At 39.6% G+C, this 20,705-nt stretch overlaps 1 protein-coding gene across 1 annotated transcript in view; it reads right to left on the reverse strand.

Annotated features, from left to right (window-relative positions):
* The window catches only part of usp12b (ubiquitin specific peptidase 12b), a 22,305-nt gene extending 3,419 nt beyond the window's left edge, over window positions 1-18,886 (reverse strand). Inside the window, exons 1-9 of the mRNA XM_032583323.1 lie at window positions 18,719-18,886; window positions 12,709-12,789; window positions 12,412-12,495; window positions 11,226-11,355; window positions 8,737-9,005; window positions 7,515-7,591; window positions 7,323-7,406; window positions 5,774-5,971; window positions 3,764-3,842 (exon numbers count right to left, since the gene is read on the reverse strand). Of these exons, the coding sequence (XP_032439214.1) occupies window positions 3,764-3,842; window positions 5,774-5,971; window positions 7,323-7,406; window positions 7,515-7,591; window positions 8,737-9,005; window positions 11,226-11,355; window positions 12,412-12,495; window positions 12,709-12,789; window positions 18,719-18,766 (1,050 nt within the window). The 5' untranslated portion in view covers window positions 18,767-18,886. The remainder of the gene's footprint in view (window positions 1-3,763; window positions 3,843-5,773; window positions 5,972-7,322; window positions 7,407-7,514; window positions 7,592-8,736; window positions 9,006-11,225; window positions 11,356-12,411; window positions 12,496-12,708; window positions 12,790-18,718) is intronic.
* Between the last annotated feature and the right edge of the window lie 1,819 nt (window positions 18,887-20,705).

Genomic DNA, 20,705 nt, shown 5'->3' on the forward strand with positions numbered 1-20,705 from the left:
TCTATTCGTGTTCTTTCCTCAGCTGCATTTCTCCTCCATGACAACATGCAGGGGAAAAACCTCAGCTACCTATTCAATAGGTAAGGACTGGTGCTTGACCACCATGTTTAAAACCCGCTAAACCTCAGATTTCAGAGTTTGTGTCACAACGAATGCTGCTGTCAGATCAGCGCTAAGTAGCAGTGCTAACTGTTTCCTGGGAGGCTTTTTTTAGCCACGATAGGGGAGAGAAACTGTGGCATCTCTGATGGTCCGTTTGTGGTTCTTGGTGGAGATTTATGATTCTCACGCTGCACACGTGGCTCTAAACACATTATTTGTGCAGAACGCATGTAGCATCATAGGGGCTGGCATGTGAAGTGAGCTGGTGGCGACGATAAACGTCGTCCAGCCAACCAGCAATAAATTTGTACTTACTCATGATAGACGCACAAAGAGAAATTCTAGCTAGCTCGGCTACCGGCACATTAGCAGCTAGTTAGCGGTAATTGAAATGAAGATGTTTGTGCGCGAGTCAAACTTCTGACGGTAAAACTACCTGAATATATGAGATTAAACTGAAGACCTGTGAGTAATGTATTTAAAATTTAAGAAACGTCATTGCATATTTGTCCCAAACATTTGACGATTTCTTCTCAACCTAAAGCTAAAATCTTTGCAAACCCTGCGATATGCATTTTGTTGGTCTGTTAAAGTTTTACACTAAAAGCTTCTGGGCTGATTGTGAAAGAAATGCCGCTTCAAATTTTGGAGCACAGAAGAAGTTTCAGTTCCAGGTGGAAACGCCCCAAACGGCATCAGTTCAGGCTTTCAAGCTCAATTTAGACTCCCCAGTTCCTGCCAGACTTAAATAAAGAGAGGCAAAAAAAAAAAAAAAAAGCCAAGCAAATCTCCTCAAAACATTAAAATGATAAGTTAGTATTTATGTTCTGCGAGTTCAGCAGAATCATCCAGACCAGATGGCTGAGCAGCGGAAAAACCCCGCTATCGTCTTCCAACACCGGGCCCCTCAAAGAGAGCGTCTGCCATCTTCTCTCTACACTGGAACTGAACGGTGATGCGTCCCACACTTTAAATGAAAACGGATGAATGACACAGCGAAATGCTTCCTCTGGTTAATTCAGCCAAACTAAACTGGCTGAGCACTGGACCGAAGCTGTGCCTCAAAATGTTGTTGTTTTTTTTTTTACATTCGCTGTAACTCATTTACATCAGAACAAGAAACGAAGTTAAGTCTTAAACCCACTCTTGTGCAAACTGCTGCACTTTAAACTGGTTACTCTGTTCCTCTTTGGTAGCAATTTATAGGTTTTTTTGTTACTATCTGATTCGCTGGGTTTTTTTTTTTTATATTCCTGCTCTCATTACTTAAAGTAAGAACACCAGAGGAAAACTTATCCAACTTTCTCTGCTTCTACTGCGTCTCAACACCACGTCTGAACAGCTTGCTGTGATCCAAGCTGAGTTTATGAAAAGGTCATAAACTCAGTTTATTATTATTAGAAAATGACCGATGGCTTACAAAATATTTCACAGATGGGAAGTAAAAAAAATTGCTTGAACCTCCCTCCCCCTTCACTAGATTATTCGCCTTGTAGTTCAATAAACGTCTTCGCGCTGGTTTATTAAATAAAATACACCAGGTAGAACTCGCAGATGCGACAAAAATGTAAAAGGTTTTAATAGAAGAAACTGCCTGAAAATGTTTAGAAACAGTGGCTGAATGAAATTGCATGAAATTACTAAGAAAATCCTTAAAAATACAATCAGACAGCCTTGGTTTCTGTTTCTATTTAAAAATAAATCTGGCTTCAACACTGACAGAAGTTCAATTTTCAAAAGAGAAAAATCCAGGTCGACCTGACCAGCAAAGCTCCTCCGCTGCAAATGGTTGGTGTTTTCATTGGGAAAAGCACAGAGCTGAATGTCGACTAAGAAAAAGAGATTGAAGGCAAGGAAAATGGAAAAGAAATCCAAGAATTAAAAAAGATCTGCTTTCTTTTTTCTCCTGGGTTTTACTGTTTGTAGAAAATACGCCTTTTGTTCCTGATCATTGCTCAAAATTAAACGTCAACATTTATTATTTCAGTCAATACTTGCAGCGCAACACAAAACACTGGAGTGACCAGAAGGTGAAGCTCATATTTTAGCAGCTACGTTTCCATGCTGGTTTTGATCCTCCGTGTTTCACACCGATACATTTTATATCCTTCTGGAGTTTCCATGGACCTTACCAAGCTCCGCCCACAACCAATCCACGTGACAGCAAGTCTCACAAACAAAGCCTCGCGGCGCATTGTTTCTTTGTAAACATGACTCTATTAGTGCATCATTTCTACCGGATTTTCACAATATATCAGCTACTAAATGGACAGAGGAACTAACAAGTTCATGTCATCATCTGGGAGGAGGTTACTGGTTTCTCAGTCACAAGCTGGTTGCAAACCAGAGGCCAGCAGGTGTCAGTCAGTTATGGTAGATCTGAAATTTGGTTTGATGACGTCAATATGAGAAGCTACAGACTGATAGGAGGAACCAAAGAGCTCTGTAAAGGTAAAGGCAAATCTTCTGAAGCTGGGATATAATTAATTTAATTTCACATAATTACCATGATAGAAGCCATTTGTTTGTTAAAATTTTATGAAATATATTTGTTCTATTTGATGTTTGTTGTGAATGAAACTCACAAACGAACGAGGTTATTAGTCCAACGTTTAGAAACTACAGCGGCTGTAATGCGCCACAGCAAAGGGAAACAAAGGTAAAATAACCCGAACAGGTTATCAACTCAAAACCACTCGTACCTTTTTACTCTCTCTCTCTCTTTGTAGTTTAAGCATACCTGTTACCGTGGCAACCGCCTGCGCCCCGCAAGACGAGCAAAGATTACGTTAAAAACATAACATTCAGTCCGTTACCATATCAAGTTTCCAGGCTTGATATTTATTTCTCGATTATTAATCAGCGCTTCCCTGAACACAGCGATGGTTGATTGACTAGCTGTAGTACTTGGTGCTAACGTGGCTAACATGAGTAACAGTTTAGTCCAAAGCCTTTTCTGCTCAAATAAAATCTTTAGTGTATGTGAGATACAGACACATTGCATATTGATCTGTTTAGCTAACGTAAGACTGTGTAGCAGACAGGCTTCAAGGTGTAGAAGTTATATCAGTTCTGCCATTATGCTGTACTTAGCTAACGGGAAGCTAAGTGTGTTTGTGAGACGGCCACGCACGTGGTAGCCGCGCTACTACGTAGAATGGGCATCAGCCAATGAAAAGCGGCTCCTCTGGTAAGGTCCATTCACCCCAGACTGTGGCTTTTTAGGCTTATTTCACCATTAATGAAACAATGTTTATTAATATTAATGTTATATATTACAGAGGAATGCCTAGGCTTCAATTTTGTTCGGTTTCCTTCAACATCAGCTTTTGCTCTTAATTATTTTTAACCTTTATATACTACTTATTTAGTTTTCTCCTGTTTTAAATGGTGTCTCTTGTAAAAATCCCTCTTTTCTGAGAGCAACTTGTGAAGCTGCAGCCAACATTTTACAAAGTCATCTCAGTTATGGCTGCATAAGAAAGTCTGAAGTGTTTCAAACAAGTAAACTTTGTACATTTTTGACTAACGGCAGAAAAACAAGCAAAACACCACAATTATTAATGCTCTAAATGTGTTACCCAGACTACTGAATTGCTAAATAGTCCAACACATTTCAACATTTTACGACTATTTTACGATTAGAAACGTCCTCTCTCACCTCCACAATGTCGTCATCAAACAGCAGCCAGAAGCCGTGGCTCTTGACGATGGTGATGTAGTGTCCGCGGTTGGGGCCGCTGCAGCGCAGACAAAAAGGACAGACACCAAAAGAAGACGCATGTCAAACAGATTAAATGTGTGCTTCTGTTTTCAGACGAAAGAGCAAATCAAGTTGAGAACTCTCTAAAATTAGCTGAAGAAAAAGCAAAGACTGGCGTAAAATCCGTGCTAATCGTGGTTAGCAAGTCGTTACAAACTGCAGCAAGCTAACCTGGGGGTTTAAATTAAATCATGAGTCACTAATATTTTTTTCCTTACATCCTTTCAATAAGCGGCTGAAGAACAAAACATTTGACTGTGGATGACAGTAACTTGGTAACTTTTACCCCCTTTGGGGCCGAACAACTGGGATTTAAAATATAAATTTCACAACCAGTCAGCGTCTGTTCTGAAATATTTGGAAAGTAAATTTTATTACATTTTATAACTTGCCTCTAGTTCTACTACAAATAAATCACTCCAGTACGAGCAGAAAAACATTGTTCCTGTGCTACAGTTCTTATAGATAAATATGAACAGCATGAAAATGGGTATTAGAATTAAAAAATTTAACAGAAACTGGCAATAAGAATTTGTCACACCGTTATATTAAAAAAAAAAAAAAAAAATTTCTTATAAAAAGTATCTTTTGCAAAATAAGTATCAGGTAGCATTTTGTACTACATTGACTGGGAACAAGCTGTAACGTAGGAAGAGACCAGATGAGTTCACTTCTTTAAAGTCTAAAATGATTTTTTTAAAAACGGCCGTCAATGCTGAAGTAGGCTTCAGACTTGAATCCTCCCATTTGGTTTTCATATTCAGTCAAATCTAAGCTCAATGGTTTTGCGTTGCTTCGACTCTATAAATTAGCTATAATATCGAAGACTAGGAATTTACGTATGAAAACCCATAAAACGCAGTTACACCGTAATATTGATCTGTAAAAATAACATTGAAGTTCTGTTCCAAAAAAAACAACATTTCCAACAAAGGCCGTGGAAACAGGGGGTTTTGGCTTTGTATGCACTTCCGACTTGATTTGTTTATTGTAAAAGTAGAGACAAAATAATTACTAAAAATGCCTTGCAACTTAGTCGAGAACAAAAATTAATCTCAATTAAATGTTTGAAGCTCTAAAAATGTGGTCAAAAACTCATTTTACAAAACCTCCCGTCCAGACCAGACATTTACCAAACAATCCACCCAGCACCCGGTGTGTTCTTAATTACTCAAATTAATGGGAGGGTCTGACAATTAACAACGTAATCTAAACAAGTCCAAATATAAAAATTAATTACAAATTTTGGTTCTAAATTAACTTAAATATATTCTAACTACCCAAAGAAGAAAATTAAATTGGTAGAAATTACAATCCACAAAAATGTAGCAGAAATGGCCACAACAAAAGTTAGCATGTGATTGACGCCATTTAGGAAAATAAAACTATTTCTACAGCGTTTGATCATCCAGTTCAACACACAGTACAATTCGATTAACCAGATGTTTAGAAAAGACATTTGTTTACTGTGAAAACTTTATTTGTAGAAACACAAATAATGGATTTCTCTTATGTTTGCAATTTGGACCGTTACAGACAAGTGTCCTGTTACTTCATGAAGTAATTATTCTAAACTGATTTCTGAATTTTCTAAAATGCTGCTTTAAGATGAGCAACCTTTACTTAACTTTAAAAATTTGGAAATATGTAGTTTTCATAATCACATAGTTAATATCTTCATGAATGAATTAATGAGTCAAAGCAACAACCCAGGTATATTTTTGATGAGAAAACACTATAACATGATATAGAGCTAAAAAAAAAAAAAGAGTTGATTTTACATAATACCCTGCCTTCTAATCCTCTGTTTGCCTTTAATAAACAGATTTGCATATCTGTAATTATCAAACTCTATCAAACCAGAACGACAGAAGGAAAAATAAAAGTCCGATCTAATTCAGGACCTACCTGCCGCAGTGCACGACAACAGCGACCAGGTCGTACATGCGGTCGGGGTTGGTGGCGTCGCCTGACGTGTTGAAAAGGCGGAGCTCCAGCGGGAAGACGACGCGATAGGACAGCTTGGTGTAGCGGTGCAGCTGGTCCATGTACTTGAAGCGCTTGAGGTGGAGGGCGAGAATCATGGGCAGCTTTTTTACCCTCATCCTGACAGAACGACACAGCGAATGTTTGCTTCGTTGGTGAGTCAATTCATTGGAAAAAAGGATTTACAGTGAAGTACAGCTGCATAGCAATTCATACAGTTTTAGGTTTTGTCCTGCTAAAATCACATTTCACTGGAAATAAACATGATAAACCGACAGAAAGTTGAAACGGGAAAAAATTGATATGAGGTTTTATTAAACAAATAACACCAGGAAAGAAGTCGTCGTTTCAGCAGGACAACGACCCAAACATGCAGAGACACGTGAAATAGTTCAGGTCAAAGCATATTCATTTGGTAAAATGGTAAATAAAAGTCCGTAGTTAAACCCAAACAGGAATCTGTGACTAGACATAAGCATTCTTCTTTTACCAAGAAGAATAGGAAAAACCATGTTACTCTTTACCTGATACTCCTTGTCAGTCTGTCACAAAAACTCCCTATAAAATGGGCTCAAGTTTGTGTTTGTAACTTGACAAACATGAATACTTTTACAAGGCACATGTTCACAGATGATGATCAGAAAGTTTTGATTAAAAATAAACAAAGCTTGCACAAAAAAAAAAACAACTTCAAGAGAAACTTAAAAAAGCTGGGAGTAATTAGTTCAAGGCCTAAACTTTCAAAGAAACATTTAAAAATACCAAGACATTTCCAGAATAACCAGAATATCGCAGCATGTTTTCACTGTTTTTCCTTCCTCCTCATTCTGCTGCAGCTCTGCTGTTCTTTCTCCTTCGCGTTAATGCAAGGTTCAGCCTCTGCTGGTAGCCCTTCACGTCCTTAATGGTGCACTTAGCTGGCTCTCCGGTACAAAAATACATGCAGCAGCAACACTTGAGAAGACGCGCTTAACGGTTTCCAACCGCAGAAAGCTAAAAACGCGGCAGCGCTGTTAATGCAAAGGGAAGTCTGGGGGGGTTAAGCGACGTCCAACAGGCGTCTGGCCAGAGATACGCCCGCGAAACCGATTCTCAGAATGTAACAGGAAGGCCCTGACAGGCTGCCATGGTGACGTCAGATGTGGTTTCAGGGTTGATCTCTAATGGAACAAAACCCAGCAGAGTTTGTTTACTGTTACTAAAAACACCCTGCAAAAACTAAGTGGGAGCTCAAAAGGGATTGCATGACGTTTTTTAAATTTATTTTTGTGCGATACAAAAGACGTTGTGTGTGTTTGGCATTATTACATTAAAGCCTCAGGGATGAAACAAGATGATCGTCGTGTGTTTAGCTGCTCTACAAAAATTACGCGTATTTCACCAAATCAGAAAAGAAGGCCACTAGATTTATTTGCGAGTTTTCTGCTGTACGAATGTGAAAGACATGAATAGAAAAGGTGACGTCACCTACCGTTTCTGGGCTTCCTGTTTGCTGCGACATTGCTCACAGTAATATTTGTACTCGCTGCATAACGTCTCTGTGTTGCTGAAGCCCCTGTTGAGCACAAAAAGGAGAACTCATCCATAAATCTTCACTAAGATCTAAGATTTTTCTGTTGGGCTTGATGAAATAAAAAAAAAAGAAAAGAAAAAGCAGGACAACCTGAGACAGTGTGTGATCGAAGTGTTCTGCTCCACGTCCACCGACAGATCCAGGAAGTCCTCGTCCTTACTGCTCACCTGCAGCAACCAACAACAGGTGAACTGCTGACCAACCAAGGTGGGGCTGATCAGTCCCTCCAGGTCGTTGCAAGGTGTGTTTTTTTTTTGTGATTGCTGCGACCTAAAATTGCTGATTTTGTGGCACGATTTTTTCAAAAAAAGTTGCACATTTCTTGCTTTGCCTGGTCTTACAAAAACGCTGAAGTTGCTGTACATAACCTTCCCCTTCTTCCCCTCTGTCTTTCTATTGTGGCAATAAAGATTTCTTTGAAATATTTGGAATGCAACAGTGGGCACAACAATTCCTTTACTGAAATGAAAGAGAATTTGGTTAATTCCTGGTATTAACTAGATAGAAAGCGATGCAAAATAGGCAACAGCACTAGTATTCTTGTTAACAAGCTTAATATGATATAATGGTATGGATTAACTAGTCAACATTTAGCTAACATCTGCATGAAGCGTTTAAAGAGTTTTTAAGAAAATTACGTTTCTACGTTGTACCCTGCAAGCAAATGGTATCGTTTAGCTTCACATATACTTTCAACTTGAACACGACGTTAAATTGGAAGGAGGCGAAAGGGATTGTTCATAATTCAGTCGAGTTGCAGTGATTGGTCAGGAGAGAAGGAACAACAGATTTGTCAGATTTGAGGAAAACTTGCAATGAATTGTGAAAATTGCAAGTCCGCGCCAAATCTGCAAATGAATAGTCGCAATAAATCTATTAACCGCTTGATAAATTAAAACAAAATAATTTATATTTGCATGATTTGTCATTTTTCTCCAATCTGGTACGCTGGTTTCAACTAGACCGTTTTTTTTTTTTTACCCAGTTTTGTTTGCAGACAAAATTGTAATTTATTTTATTTGTTGTTTCTGATGTTTTGTTTATTTATTTTAGGTATTTAAAATGCGTTCCAGTTCCAGCATTTAAGAGAATGTGCTCTTGGATTATTATGGCATTTCCATTATAATACCTAAAATGGTCTCCAAACAACAATACTACCGTTTATCGCAATAAGCTCTGGGACGATTTATTGTCCAGCAGACTTTCTTATGACACGCCTATAAACTAGGAGTGAACTTGTGTTAACAGTCGCGATCGCAACTTCCTGCAGGGACTGGCTAACGGAAGCAGCGGACGTGAAAACCCAGCTCACAGCTTCGCAGTTGAGGCAGCGTGTCTCGTTGGTCAGCGTTCCCTGGAAGATCTCGTGGACCCACGTCTGCTGCGTCCCCTTCCCACCGTCGCCTTCACCCCCGCCTCCCCCTCCGTCACCACATCCGCCTCCTCCGCTCCCGTTCTGCACCAGTTTTCCGTTCTGCTGTCGCTCCTGGCTCTTCTCCTCCTGGAGGAGGTCTGCGATAGTGTTGAGGAGGTAGTTGAGGAATTCGTGGGCGTCCTGCTGCATGTAGTTGTCAAACAACTCTGGGGAGGGGAGATGCGGACACGTCAAGGGCAAAGATAAATATTTGATCGTGTTACAACCACAGATTTATGCGAGTGACCGGGCCGGTCGACAGGAAGCCCGGTTATAGTTGACATGGGAACAGATGGAGCTAAATGCAGGGAAATTCATGTTCACCTTCCAGCAAGACACTGATCTTAAACAGCTGGAGCTGTTCTGTGGTGGAACGGTTTAGATCAATGTTTCTCAAATGCTTTCCGTCATGCAACTTAAGTTGTACAACTTAAATGTTGTAAGTCTGGGAGCCATTCAGTTTTTTAACTCAATAAGTAACATTTAATCTAGACCGCTCAGTCTGCATGGTTCTCTCAAGAGAAAAAGAGCAACTGAGTCACTAGGATGTAAAACCTTTTAAAACTGTAAGCATGGGTTACTTATCAGCTTCTTCAGTTTGTACTTTAGGTATATAGCTTTCTAAACACTTTTGGTGCAACATTTACAACAATATTGCTAATATTTCAGCTTGTCAGAAGATATGAAAAGTGCAGAACAGTTTGCATTCATACTAAATAAGCTTTGTCTATTTTTCCTTGCCTTTTTCTGCGAGCTACAGTTACTTGCTTATGACGGAGTACAAGAGCCAGACTAAGGTTTTAAGTCGTAATTTTATGAGAACTGTACGCCAAACTACGTTAAAATGAGGAATGCTGGACGCGGCGGCGACACATGTACGTAAGCCTCAGTCCTCCACGCGGCCATGACAGGTTCGAGTCTCATCCTGTTGACCTTTGCCCTTCTCTCACAAGCTACTTTCCTGTCGTTTCACTTTCAAATAAAGGCCAGCAGAGCCAAACAAAAATTTTTCTTCTTGTGAAATTATAGTTGGTGTCGATTATACAAGAAAATAATCTTTTAGCATATCAGCATCAAATTCTCATCAGCCGCAGGACTGAATCGATTGTTTAAACGAGTGTCCATTTCAAAGAACGAACCACAGACTGTATGAGGTGTCGATAACTCTATTGAACCCTTTTTTCATTAAATAATTTTACGACTTTCTTCCGCCAATATTTCATCTTTATTCTTCTAATACTATAACTACTAGCTTGGTCACAATACACCGTCATACTTGCTTTACTAACCTCTGCCGCCATTATTCTTTTCACTGTCACAAACTTCTCCTTGGGCCTGTTTTCTGCTCAGCTTTTATTCACTACGTGTGTCTGTGTAGACTGCTGCTGCTACTGGCTTGAACACGCAGCCTGTCGATACATTTGAACACTAATGCCCCCCTAGTGACCGGAGGCTTGATTATCAGTCAAGCATGTCTAAAAACAAGAATTAAGTCTCTCCTGCTTCTTATGCCCCATTATTTCAGACGTATTGGTTAGGATAAAAGATATTCTTGTGCTTGAATTGATCATTTGGTAGTTTGGGATGCTTCACTACTCTTGCCACTGAGCCAGTCGCTCACTGAGCTTTGAACTACTTCAGTCTCTAGGTATACAGCGTTGGTGGACACAAACCAAAACAACATGCAGATGTAATTCTTGGGAAATCTGGTTCTGCTGGACCAGAATACAAATACATGCCAAACTCCTCTGATTTTTATTTGTAAACATTTTTCAAAACCCGTGTAAGTCCTGTTGTTTTCCACCTTACAATTATGCACTATACTTTGTGGCAGTCTTGTCACAGAAAATCCCCATGTATTTTTTTTTCTTCTTCCACTTCACATCAAATCCCAATTATCTCCATTAAAGTCTGTGTTTGTAATGTGGACAAAGTGTTGGACAAGTTCAAGATGTATGTCTAGTTTTGTAGGGAAAAATAAACTTTTAAACCAAAGTAAAGTTTCAGAGACAAGTGGCATCTGTGTGCCATTCTTTTGATTTGCTTCCTGCTCCGTAATTTCACCGACAATATGACTTCCTCAGCTGTGTGATTAACTTCTCAGCTGATATCCATCGTCCCCATCTCTTTCCCCTTTTCCAAGGCCGCTGCCTGCATCAGTACTCTCAGCTGCGCTGCTCCGCCATGAAAGGAAGTTTGTTTCAATGACTCAATGTCTTTGTTCTAAAGACTTGGTGCTAAATGCTTCCCAGTGAGATTACAGGACGCCTCGCGCTCTGACATCAGCGGCAGCTGCACATTCTTCCAAAGCCGTTCCATGAATATTCTACGAGATTATTCTGCATCTTGACACAAGCCTCCCTCCTCAACCCCCCGTCGACGCCTACCGTTTTCCTTCCTTAGCCGAGAGATGAATTTCTTGGGAGGGATGACTCCGACTTTTTTCTTCTGGGTGGCGATGCTGTTGAAAAGGTCGGCCAGGCAGGTGAGGAGGGACTCCTTCCTCCGAGGCTGCACCTGAGATCAACGGCACGAGTCACAAAGGCTTCCATACCCTCCAATTATGTCTTTAACATCAAACTGATATGTGCGTTAACATGGGTTGTAATCATTTGTTTTTGGGGTAAGTTGCACCTTAGAAAGTCTTGGTCAGTTTTGAAGCCAATCGTTTCATTTCTACCTTCTTTCATTTCCTGTCAGTAAGCAAACATTTTCATACTAGCGTCAGAGAAATAAATTGTATCTGGAAGGCATTTCACATTAATTTATAATTTAAAGGGACAGTATTATGCATGTTCCATGTTTTAGTGTGATAAAGTAACTATGTTACCTTCAGATGAACTCAAATTCTAGGAGTTTGGGTTTTTAATTTAATGCCTTGAAATTGGGCCTCTGTCTCTTTTAGAAACTCCTGCTCTTTCTGAAACTCCGCCTTCAGGAAGTCGACACATCGCTCCTCTATTAACCCTTTAACAACATTTTTACCAGCGTTGCACTGAGAAGTAGATGGTATAACGTGCTTAGCAGATGTTAGGTTCCACCGGGTGTTTGCCATTTGCTGCTGGCTAGTCTGAAGGAGCTGGGGAGGGGCTAGGTCCATCCAGGTCCTTTTGCACAGCTGAAAGGTTGCCATGGAGATAAAAGGTTTTCTCAAAAATGCATGAAAAAATCAAGGCAACACTCCAGGTGTATTTTTGATGAGGGAATAACATTATAACATGACGTAAAGCTAAAAAAAAGCCAGTTTTACAAAATAATGCCGCTAATAAAAAAATCTCACAAGAATGGTGTCATTTTGACTGGGAAGGTGCTTCATTCCTCAAGCACTTTCCCTCAAATAGCTGAAATAGGAACAAATGCGTCTGGTCCAAGTACATCTTTCTGCTTATCAGCTGCACAGTTTCTGTATCTGCTGTTGTTATTTTGACCGCTATTTTGCGCCCCGTTTCCAGAAACTCGTCATAAAGTCTCCTGATATCAGTGATTTTTGGCCGCCTGCTGACAGCTGTGAGGGAAGCGTCTGAATCAAATCCAGGTGGCCACCGGTGTGCGAGTTCTGTTTTCGACACTCACCTTGTACGCCAGCACCTTCTCCCTGAACGGTCGGCAGAAATACAGAGCCTGCAGCACCGAGTTGCAGTAGCAGGTGTTGCCGAACTAGATGAGAGGCAAAAGAACAAAGAGGCGGATGCGATTCTTTAGAGTGATTATGTTTTATTAGCATCCATTTAACACAAAGAAAGTACAACCGTACAAGGTTTGCTTTAATTTAAAGTCCAAATTATGAAGAAAAAAAAAAAAATATATATATATATATATCAGAGCAGGCACGTCATTAGCTAGTAGTGCACTGTATCCAGATAAACTTACGTTGACCAATCCAAAGTAGTGTTCATTAACAGGAAACTGTTCCGGTCCAATCTCCTTTTCCAAGGCAGAGGCATTGGCGCCCTGAAGAAGTCGGGAGGAGAAAACAGCAGAATTAATGTTTTACTTAAACATTTCTTGTCACAGCAAGAAAACAAATAAGTAACCACAGACTGGTACGATTTTCCAGGATACAGTTTCCTAGACTTTTATTTGTTTCTGTTTTCGTTCTGCCCTGCTGGAATCAGCACTTTTTTTAAAAAAAACAGCTCATAAAACTCCATTTAGATTTGCAAACTATAAAACAACACGTCATGGTCTGTTTTTAAATTCGGTTGACTTTTTTGAAACTATGGCCCAATAATTCGGGTCTATATTGATGTCCGATACTAAAACCGCCGTTAAAACCGATATTATATACATTTCAGTTGTCTTTTATCAACGAGGAAAATACAACCACTGAACCACTGTTTAACTTCTTCAGTTAAGCAAACACATGACCAGAAACATAAGCAACAGCAACATGACTTTAAACATCAATTGTTAATATCGGCTTAGTTTTACTTACTCCAATATGTTGAAAAAAGACTAAAATCAGTCGATACTGATGTTAATGCCGACATATTGTGCAACCGTAGTGCTAAAGTCATAAGAAGGTCTTCAACAATTATTTATAGCCAAAATATTCATAAAAACGAGGGGTGGCGATATGGTATTAAAGTTTTATCATGATATTTTGTGTCTGCATGACACAGAAATCAAAAGCTGCCTTTGAAAAACATTTGGAAAAGTTTGATTTATATTGCTAAACTGCTCACAGAAACTGCATTTACTAAAACTTTCGGATTTATTGACACGCTCATTGAAAAAAGACAGCAAAATTATCAATCCTGACAATATAGGAGAGTTTTGGGCAATTTCAAGCATTATTAATTGGAATATATCATGACAACGATAAATCTAAATTCTTATCACAATAACAAATTTATCACAATACATGATACGATAAAAGCCCATCCACAATGAAAACTATCTGGTGTGTCTGACAGGGTCAAAGCACTTTCAAGTCCCAATATAGATGTTTTCTTCAGCACTGTGAGATCATCTGATATTTTCCTCCTATAATGACCACAAGAGAGACAGTCATCCAAGTGAAACCCCATCAGTTAACACCAAGAGGAAGTAAAAAACCACAACCTACCAACCAGAAACACGAACGTTGCAGGACCACTTAACTGGCAAACTGCATAACTATAAGGTTATATGAGTAAGATACAGCATTTGCTCGTTTTCAATTGGTGAATATATATGTGCGGCAGTGACGTGCGGTCACAAGAGGCAGGTGAGGCCTAATGGAAAAATATAATGATAAAATAATTTATATTGCTATTTTCACCCTGTGGTTTGTACTATAAAGTACCTATTTTTTATTTAGCTTAACCAATTCTGGTTATTTTTTCTTCAAAATCGCTGAATTTTCGCATTTTCCAATTCAAATGCTCGCAAGCGAAGCTGGTGAGGCAGCAGCGAGCTGAACCTCACCTGGGATTGATCAACCTCTCGCTAACTGCACTGGCTGCCATTCTATGGGAGCACTTTCCACCTGTCTGTACGTCGCCAATAAAATGGTTAAAAAACATTCAATATATAAACAGATTTTCCATAATTTAGCTTATGTATATAATGTAGTGTTTTTTTGTAACCAACTGTGTGTGTAACGTGATTCGTGTGCTGAGAAGCGATCAGAAACGCCAGTGAACAGATTCGAGGTGAGGCAGGCAGTTCTCCTGCCTCATGGCAGGGGGCGCTCATGATCCCAGACATTGTGACTCCACCACTGCAGAGTAAGAGACAGTAACAGCGAGCTAGCGATACAGAAAAGTGCAGCGATATATTTATAGTTTTCTCCTCTTACCACAGCAATCACTTATTAGTAATCGCAAAATAAACATTAAGCCTAAAACCATATTACTGCGACAGGTTGAATGTTCTGCTCTTTGTGTGGGAAATATTTAAGTGTGTTTTTGTGGCGTTGTTGTCAGTTGCTATGGCAACGAGTCTGCGCGTAGCTGCGCTTCTACAGAGAGCGAGAAAGACGTGGTTTTGAGTTGTACTTTAACGATTTTCCCCTTGGAGCACAGCATAAAATTAATAATACCTACATGTCCAAGTTTGATTGAGTTAACGGAAGAATAGCCTTTTTGCCCTCCAGCGTTGTCCGCATGCGCGAAATTTCCTTACGTAAACAATAACATGCCGGGGGGTCTATATTTGTAAATCTGATGATGATTAAGTCAGTGCCTCACCAGCTATGAACCTCACCGCACGTCACTGATGTGCGGAAATGAAATAGAAAGTTGAATCCGTTTGCAGACGCAACTCAAATGGCTCCAGAATCTCCTTTAAAACTTGTCAGATGTCCCTCTTCGGCCATCTTTACTAACGCCAGTAGCCTGACCTGTGAGCCTCTTGTGATGTCATCAACCCAAAAATACACACAAAGCAGGATTAGCAGCCTTTTTTTCCCCCCCTCCTACAACCTACTTTTAAAAATTCTATATTTGGTGGAATCCGGTTGTGAAAATCCCTTCCTCACGATCAAGTTATTTTTATTAATGTGTTGGTAGACCGCTGATTGTCATACTTCCCTAAAACCCTTTTAGAAGCATCAGAAAAATCCTCACTATAGCACCTTAAAGTGAGGAAATTAATTTGTTGCTACAAGAGCACAAAACGTGACTTTACAGAGAAAGCAAGTAAATAAATAAAACTTTAAGATCATTTTCAGTGTTTCCTCTACATGTAACGGATCGTGACGCACCGCTACAGCTACATAAAAGGCGCCACCACTTCAAAATGAAATGCCACCACAACCTGGTTGCATGTTTCGCATATGAAATATAGCTCAACATATACACAGCTTACGTCTGTGCACTTATACCAACCATAATCAGAGTTTGGAATCAATTTAAACAGTATGAAACGTTAAAATGTATATTATTTGTTTAAAAAAAAAAAAAAGAGAGAGACGTCAGCTCCTGGAAGCTGGCCACCGTGCGCTGCGCTACTTTCAGGAGTGAAGAAAAATTAGAGGCGACAGTCTGAAGTAGAGGGAGAGAAAAAAGTCATTTTTAGTTCAACCGGTGAAAGTTAATGTAGTTAATTAATATAGCTTGCCCTTAATGCATAGTGGTTCAGATATATCTTACAATATAGAGCAAAAACAGAAAACTAACTGCTTTACAAAACGCTCTTTCAGGCATATTTTGGTGGGAGCAGAGACACAGAAACAAAGGACAACGATGACAGCAGTAGTGATGATGATGCAGCTTCTCCCCTCAGGGTGGTGGGGGGGGGGGGGGGGGGGTCGAGCTCAGCGCCACATTGCAGTCCATGTAAAGTCAACAAGAGGCTAACAGCGGGTTGCTGTCTGGGCTGAGGTTATTTATCCAACAAACAGCGCCTCAGAACAGCCAAGAGGTTGTAAACAACAAGACACAGCGAACTAACTCTCTGATGTTTGAGAGGCAGAGGAGGGGGGGGAAAAAAAAGGACCTGAAAAAAAAAAAAGGACCTGAAAACACACAAAGACATTAATTATTAACACCGTCATCGCCGGTTTAAAGTGACAGCTTGGAACCGAGTGTTAGAAATGAAAGTGCATAGAAGAATTATTCATAAGACGAATGCAATAAAAGGAAGTTAAATGAAAGCGCGGCAGTCTTGACTTAAAGCCGACGACACAACGCCGGTTGCCTAAAAGTAAACATCTTTCCTCTATTAATATGCTATCTGAAGTTGCTCAGCTCAGTTTCAAACCATCTTAGGCGTGAGAACGAGTCCAACCCTCGACCGCTGGATGGTTCTCGTGGTGAGAGGTTTTTTTCTTTTTCTTTTTCCTTTCTTTTTTTTTTTCAAACCAGCAGTGAGACGGAAATTTCAAGCTGCCTTGGACTTATAAATAACTGTTCCTTACCCCGACCTGCTCCTGCACACTGCTGGACAGGTGGCTGGAAAAAGGCTTTGCTCTCACTTAAAGCAAAGAAAAATCCAGCTTTAAAGAAAGCTTCAAAACCACGACTAAATTTAAAGTTTTTTTTTTAGTTGTTTTTTTTTTTTTACATTCTATATTCTTTCTTAACTCTATGTTGCAATGGCAACATAAATGGCAACATCTATGTACCCTCAACAACAACAAAAAAAAAGATAAATCATTTTTTAAAAACTAGCAATAATCAATTTGCTCTTTCGTTTTAGCAGCTTTAGGGATAAATGTTGATGTTCTGTTTCCAACGAAAGAACAAACAAAGTGAGAGATTTTTACTCCAGAATATCATCTGGTGAAAACCTTCAATCTGCAGCAGCAGCAGCAGCATTTTTGCATTCCCTAAACGTGTGAGAGAGAGAAAAAAAAAGTGAACCCAGCTCCACTTCCTCTGTTTCACCAGCCAATACATATAGATTTAAGCATTAAAATATGACAAAACTCACCCGCCTAACCAAACTCTTCTTTGAGCTCGATATGAGACCAGTTCTCACGGTTCTGTTCTTGACAGAGGAACACAAACACACCAAAGCTCATATTGGGAAGTTAATTAGTCAGGCGATCTGTTTAAATAGCCAGCCTGCAGTCAGCAGCTTAACACATCTCCCACACTTTAGCTCAGCACTTGTAGGTTTACAAACAGCATAGGTTTAGCAGATAATACTTTTTTTTTTTCTCCTACCGCTTAAAAGAAAGACAAATGATGCTGTTTGTGATAAAAACAAACATCTGCAGGCTTGAGCAGATATCAAATTTTATTACTCAAAAATTCATGCCTAATAAGGACTTAAAACAACTACTGTGTCCAAAGCAAAACAATGGGTAGATAACATTCCTATAGCATAAATCATGTTGCACTGTTTTAGTATCAGTAGGCATAATAGCTGGCTTTTTGTTTTAAATGGAAATAATTAATCAAGTTATACATTTTTTTGTGTGTGTGTTATTCCAGGAGATCATGAAATGAGGGTTATGAGCATGTCCAGAAATATCACACCACGAGTGTACATACAACAGAAAGTACTACCAAACAGTTGAATATGTTCATTTTGTAGGTTTGGCAACAAAAAAAAAAATGTAGCAGACCGTTTTTCAGCCAGCTCACTGGCTGTGTGCAGCAACAGGTAAGTGTTGAAGCACAGAAATGCTACGACGAAAAGTTTTGTGTTTTTCTACGGCACCCGTATTTTAATGGGAGCTTTTGATTTAATAGACATGATTCTGTGGAGAAAGTGAGTGTCTGTGAGGAATGCGTTGCCTGCCATCCTGACTTCAGTACCTCCACAGGCTCTTAGAAAACTTGTTAACAATTGTTTCCCTTTATTTTCACCGATCAAAGCTCCCTGTTGTTTTTTTTTTTTTTTTTTTTTAACTATTAGGGGTTTACTGAGACATTCAGGTTCTATCCTGTGTCATTTAGTTTAAATTTCACCCTCTTAAGCTCAAAGCAGCATCAGCTGCCTTGAGGTGTTTACATCCTCTGAGTCTGCAGCGCAGCTGGTTTCTGTTATATTTCTGCTATTTGGGGGAAAGTACAACCGTGTAAGCAGGAACTGTAAGTTTCGGGTTTTTTATATCTGACAGCAATCCAGCCCAAAATAGAACTCCAAACGGCTAGCTGGCTAAGCTAGCCGTTTCCCGACCATCTAGTCAGTCCAACTAAGCACAACCCAGATGAAGCTGCTTACTAACTCTCTCTCTCTCACACACACGGCCGGTGTGAGCACAACGCGATCCCGTTAACTCTCCACACAGCGGCGTGTTCGGGCCCGGCAAGCCGCCCTGGCCCGAGCAACTTTCTGGGAACGCTGTGTGTTTTTATCATGTTGTTCTGTGAGGCTAACAAGCAGGCTAGCAGCAGCAGCAGGACAGCTAACCGTAAAACATGAGAGCAGGCAGGGTTCAGCAGACCGGGCAGCGAACGGTCCGCCGAACCACCCGCCGAACCACCCGCTCTGCCCTCCTTACCATCGTACAAATCGAGGCGATCTTTCGGACTGTCATCAGTATTTCCATCCGTGCGCCGCCATGTTGGACCGAACCCCGATGTTAAAATGATCAGACCCGCTGCGGCTGCAGAGTTTCCGGGAGGGCGAGTCGAGCCTGCCTGCTGCCCCTATCGGTACTGTCAAAGCGAAACAGAAGGGGACGACAGCGAGAGCTTCCGGTATGACCTTTCAGAATAATTTAAAACATTACAACAAAACAAAAAGGCAAATTTTGTGTGTGTGTGAGGGGGGGTAACACATTCCAAAATTAATCAAACTTTACCGAAAATTGTCTGTAATCAAATAATTTTAATGGAATTAAGTGGGCGTGGCCAAACTGCTCCACAGCGCCCTCTAACGTGAGATAGGCCAAGTCGTACATAATAGAGATCTGAAACCCAAATAGTGAGAAGTTGTTGCGAAGTAGTGAAAGGTTGTTGCTAAATAGTGACACGCTGTTGCCAAAAATATTGTTGATCATTTGATGCTTTTGTTTAACCGTAAAAAGGGCAAAAGCATCCCGCATTTTTACTGACGTTATTGTCAATTATTTTGGTCTTGTTCCATAGTATTGCGATGCTATTGCTGATTATTGAGACGCCATTGCCAAATAGTGACACGCTGTTGCCAAATGTATTGTTGATTATTTATTTACATTGCAAAGCCATTTATTATGACTCTTGCCAAAATAGTGCATAGTGGTTGCCAAATAGTGACACACTGTTGGCAAACATGTTGTTGATTACTTATTTATTGACATTGTGACACTGTAGCCAATTATTATGACATTGCATGATACTGCAACGCTGTTACTGAATCGTGCAGTGCCGTTGCAGACTGTTGCAACATTGTTGCCAAATAGTGACATTTGGCAGCAGCATCTCATCTCAGGGCAAATAATCAATTGCCTTGTTGTTGTGTTCACTTGTTCCTCTGATGAAGGCAGATTGAAATGTTCATCTCCATCAAGTTCACACAGTAAAGCTGAAAACTGAAATGTGATCATCAGTCTTTTATGTCTTTGCAAGCTTTTGTTTTTTAAAAAAGAATTTTTCAGCACCATAGTGACCTTTATGTGTAGAATATTGCAATAATGCTGCCAGATTGTGAGATGTTGTGGCCAAATGTTGACACGCTGTTATAGGCTGGTCATGTGGTGACATCACAATTTAATTGTCTGTTTTAAAATCATTTTAAAAACTGCACGTGTCTCTAAATGAACAAAAAGAATAATTTTATTTATTTTTGCTTCATGCAGCAAACACAGTTTCAAAAAACCATAATGATCTTTGCTGCTTTATTCTGAAAATACAAGCACAAAGTTTCCGCTTTAGTTGCTGTTTTTTTTTTTTGCTGTTGTAGTTTAGAGTTTCCTGCCGTCCACTCCTGGAGGTTGTGAGGGAGTGTCGATGAACAACTACTTACTTGCTCATAAGTGTTGGTTCGGTTCTTACAAGGCGCCGGATTGGTGGGCGGCGTTTCAGTGTTGCATGTTAATTAATTACGATCTGCTTCTCAAAGACCTTTGGTAGTTGTTTTAGGCAATAACAATAAGACAGTTTTACCTCAGCAGTTTCTAAAATACCTATATAAATTCTTTCTAAAAAAAACAACAACATTATTTTGCATGTTTTTAATATTATTTCATAGTACAATAGTTATACTGAATTAGAAGATTCTTATCTATCTATCTATCTATCTATCTATCTATCTATCTATCTATCTATCTATCTATCTATCTATCTATCTATCTATCTATCTATCTATCTACTGGTTTTAATTGTTTTTCTACCATCTCACAATTTTTTTTTCATTTTAATAGACAAAATAATACAATTAAGCACACATATGGAATATAAAAGTATTATTTCTCTAAAACAGACATCGCAAGGTATACATCCAAACAAGCATTATCTGAAACAAAGAAAAGAAAATATTATGCCATTTATATAATAATTTTACAAAGA

Source organism: Xiphophorus hellerii, chromosome 14 (assembly GCF_003331165.1).
Source record: "Xiphophorus hellerii strain 12219 chromosome 14, Xiphophorus_hellerii-4.1, whole genome shotgun sequence".
NCBI classification, from domain to species: Eukaryota; Metazoa; Chordata; class Actinopteri; order Cyprinodontiformes; family Poeciliidae; genus Xiphophorus; species Xiphophorus hellerii.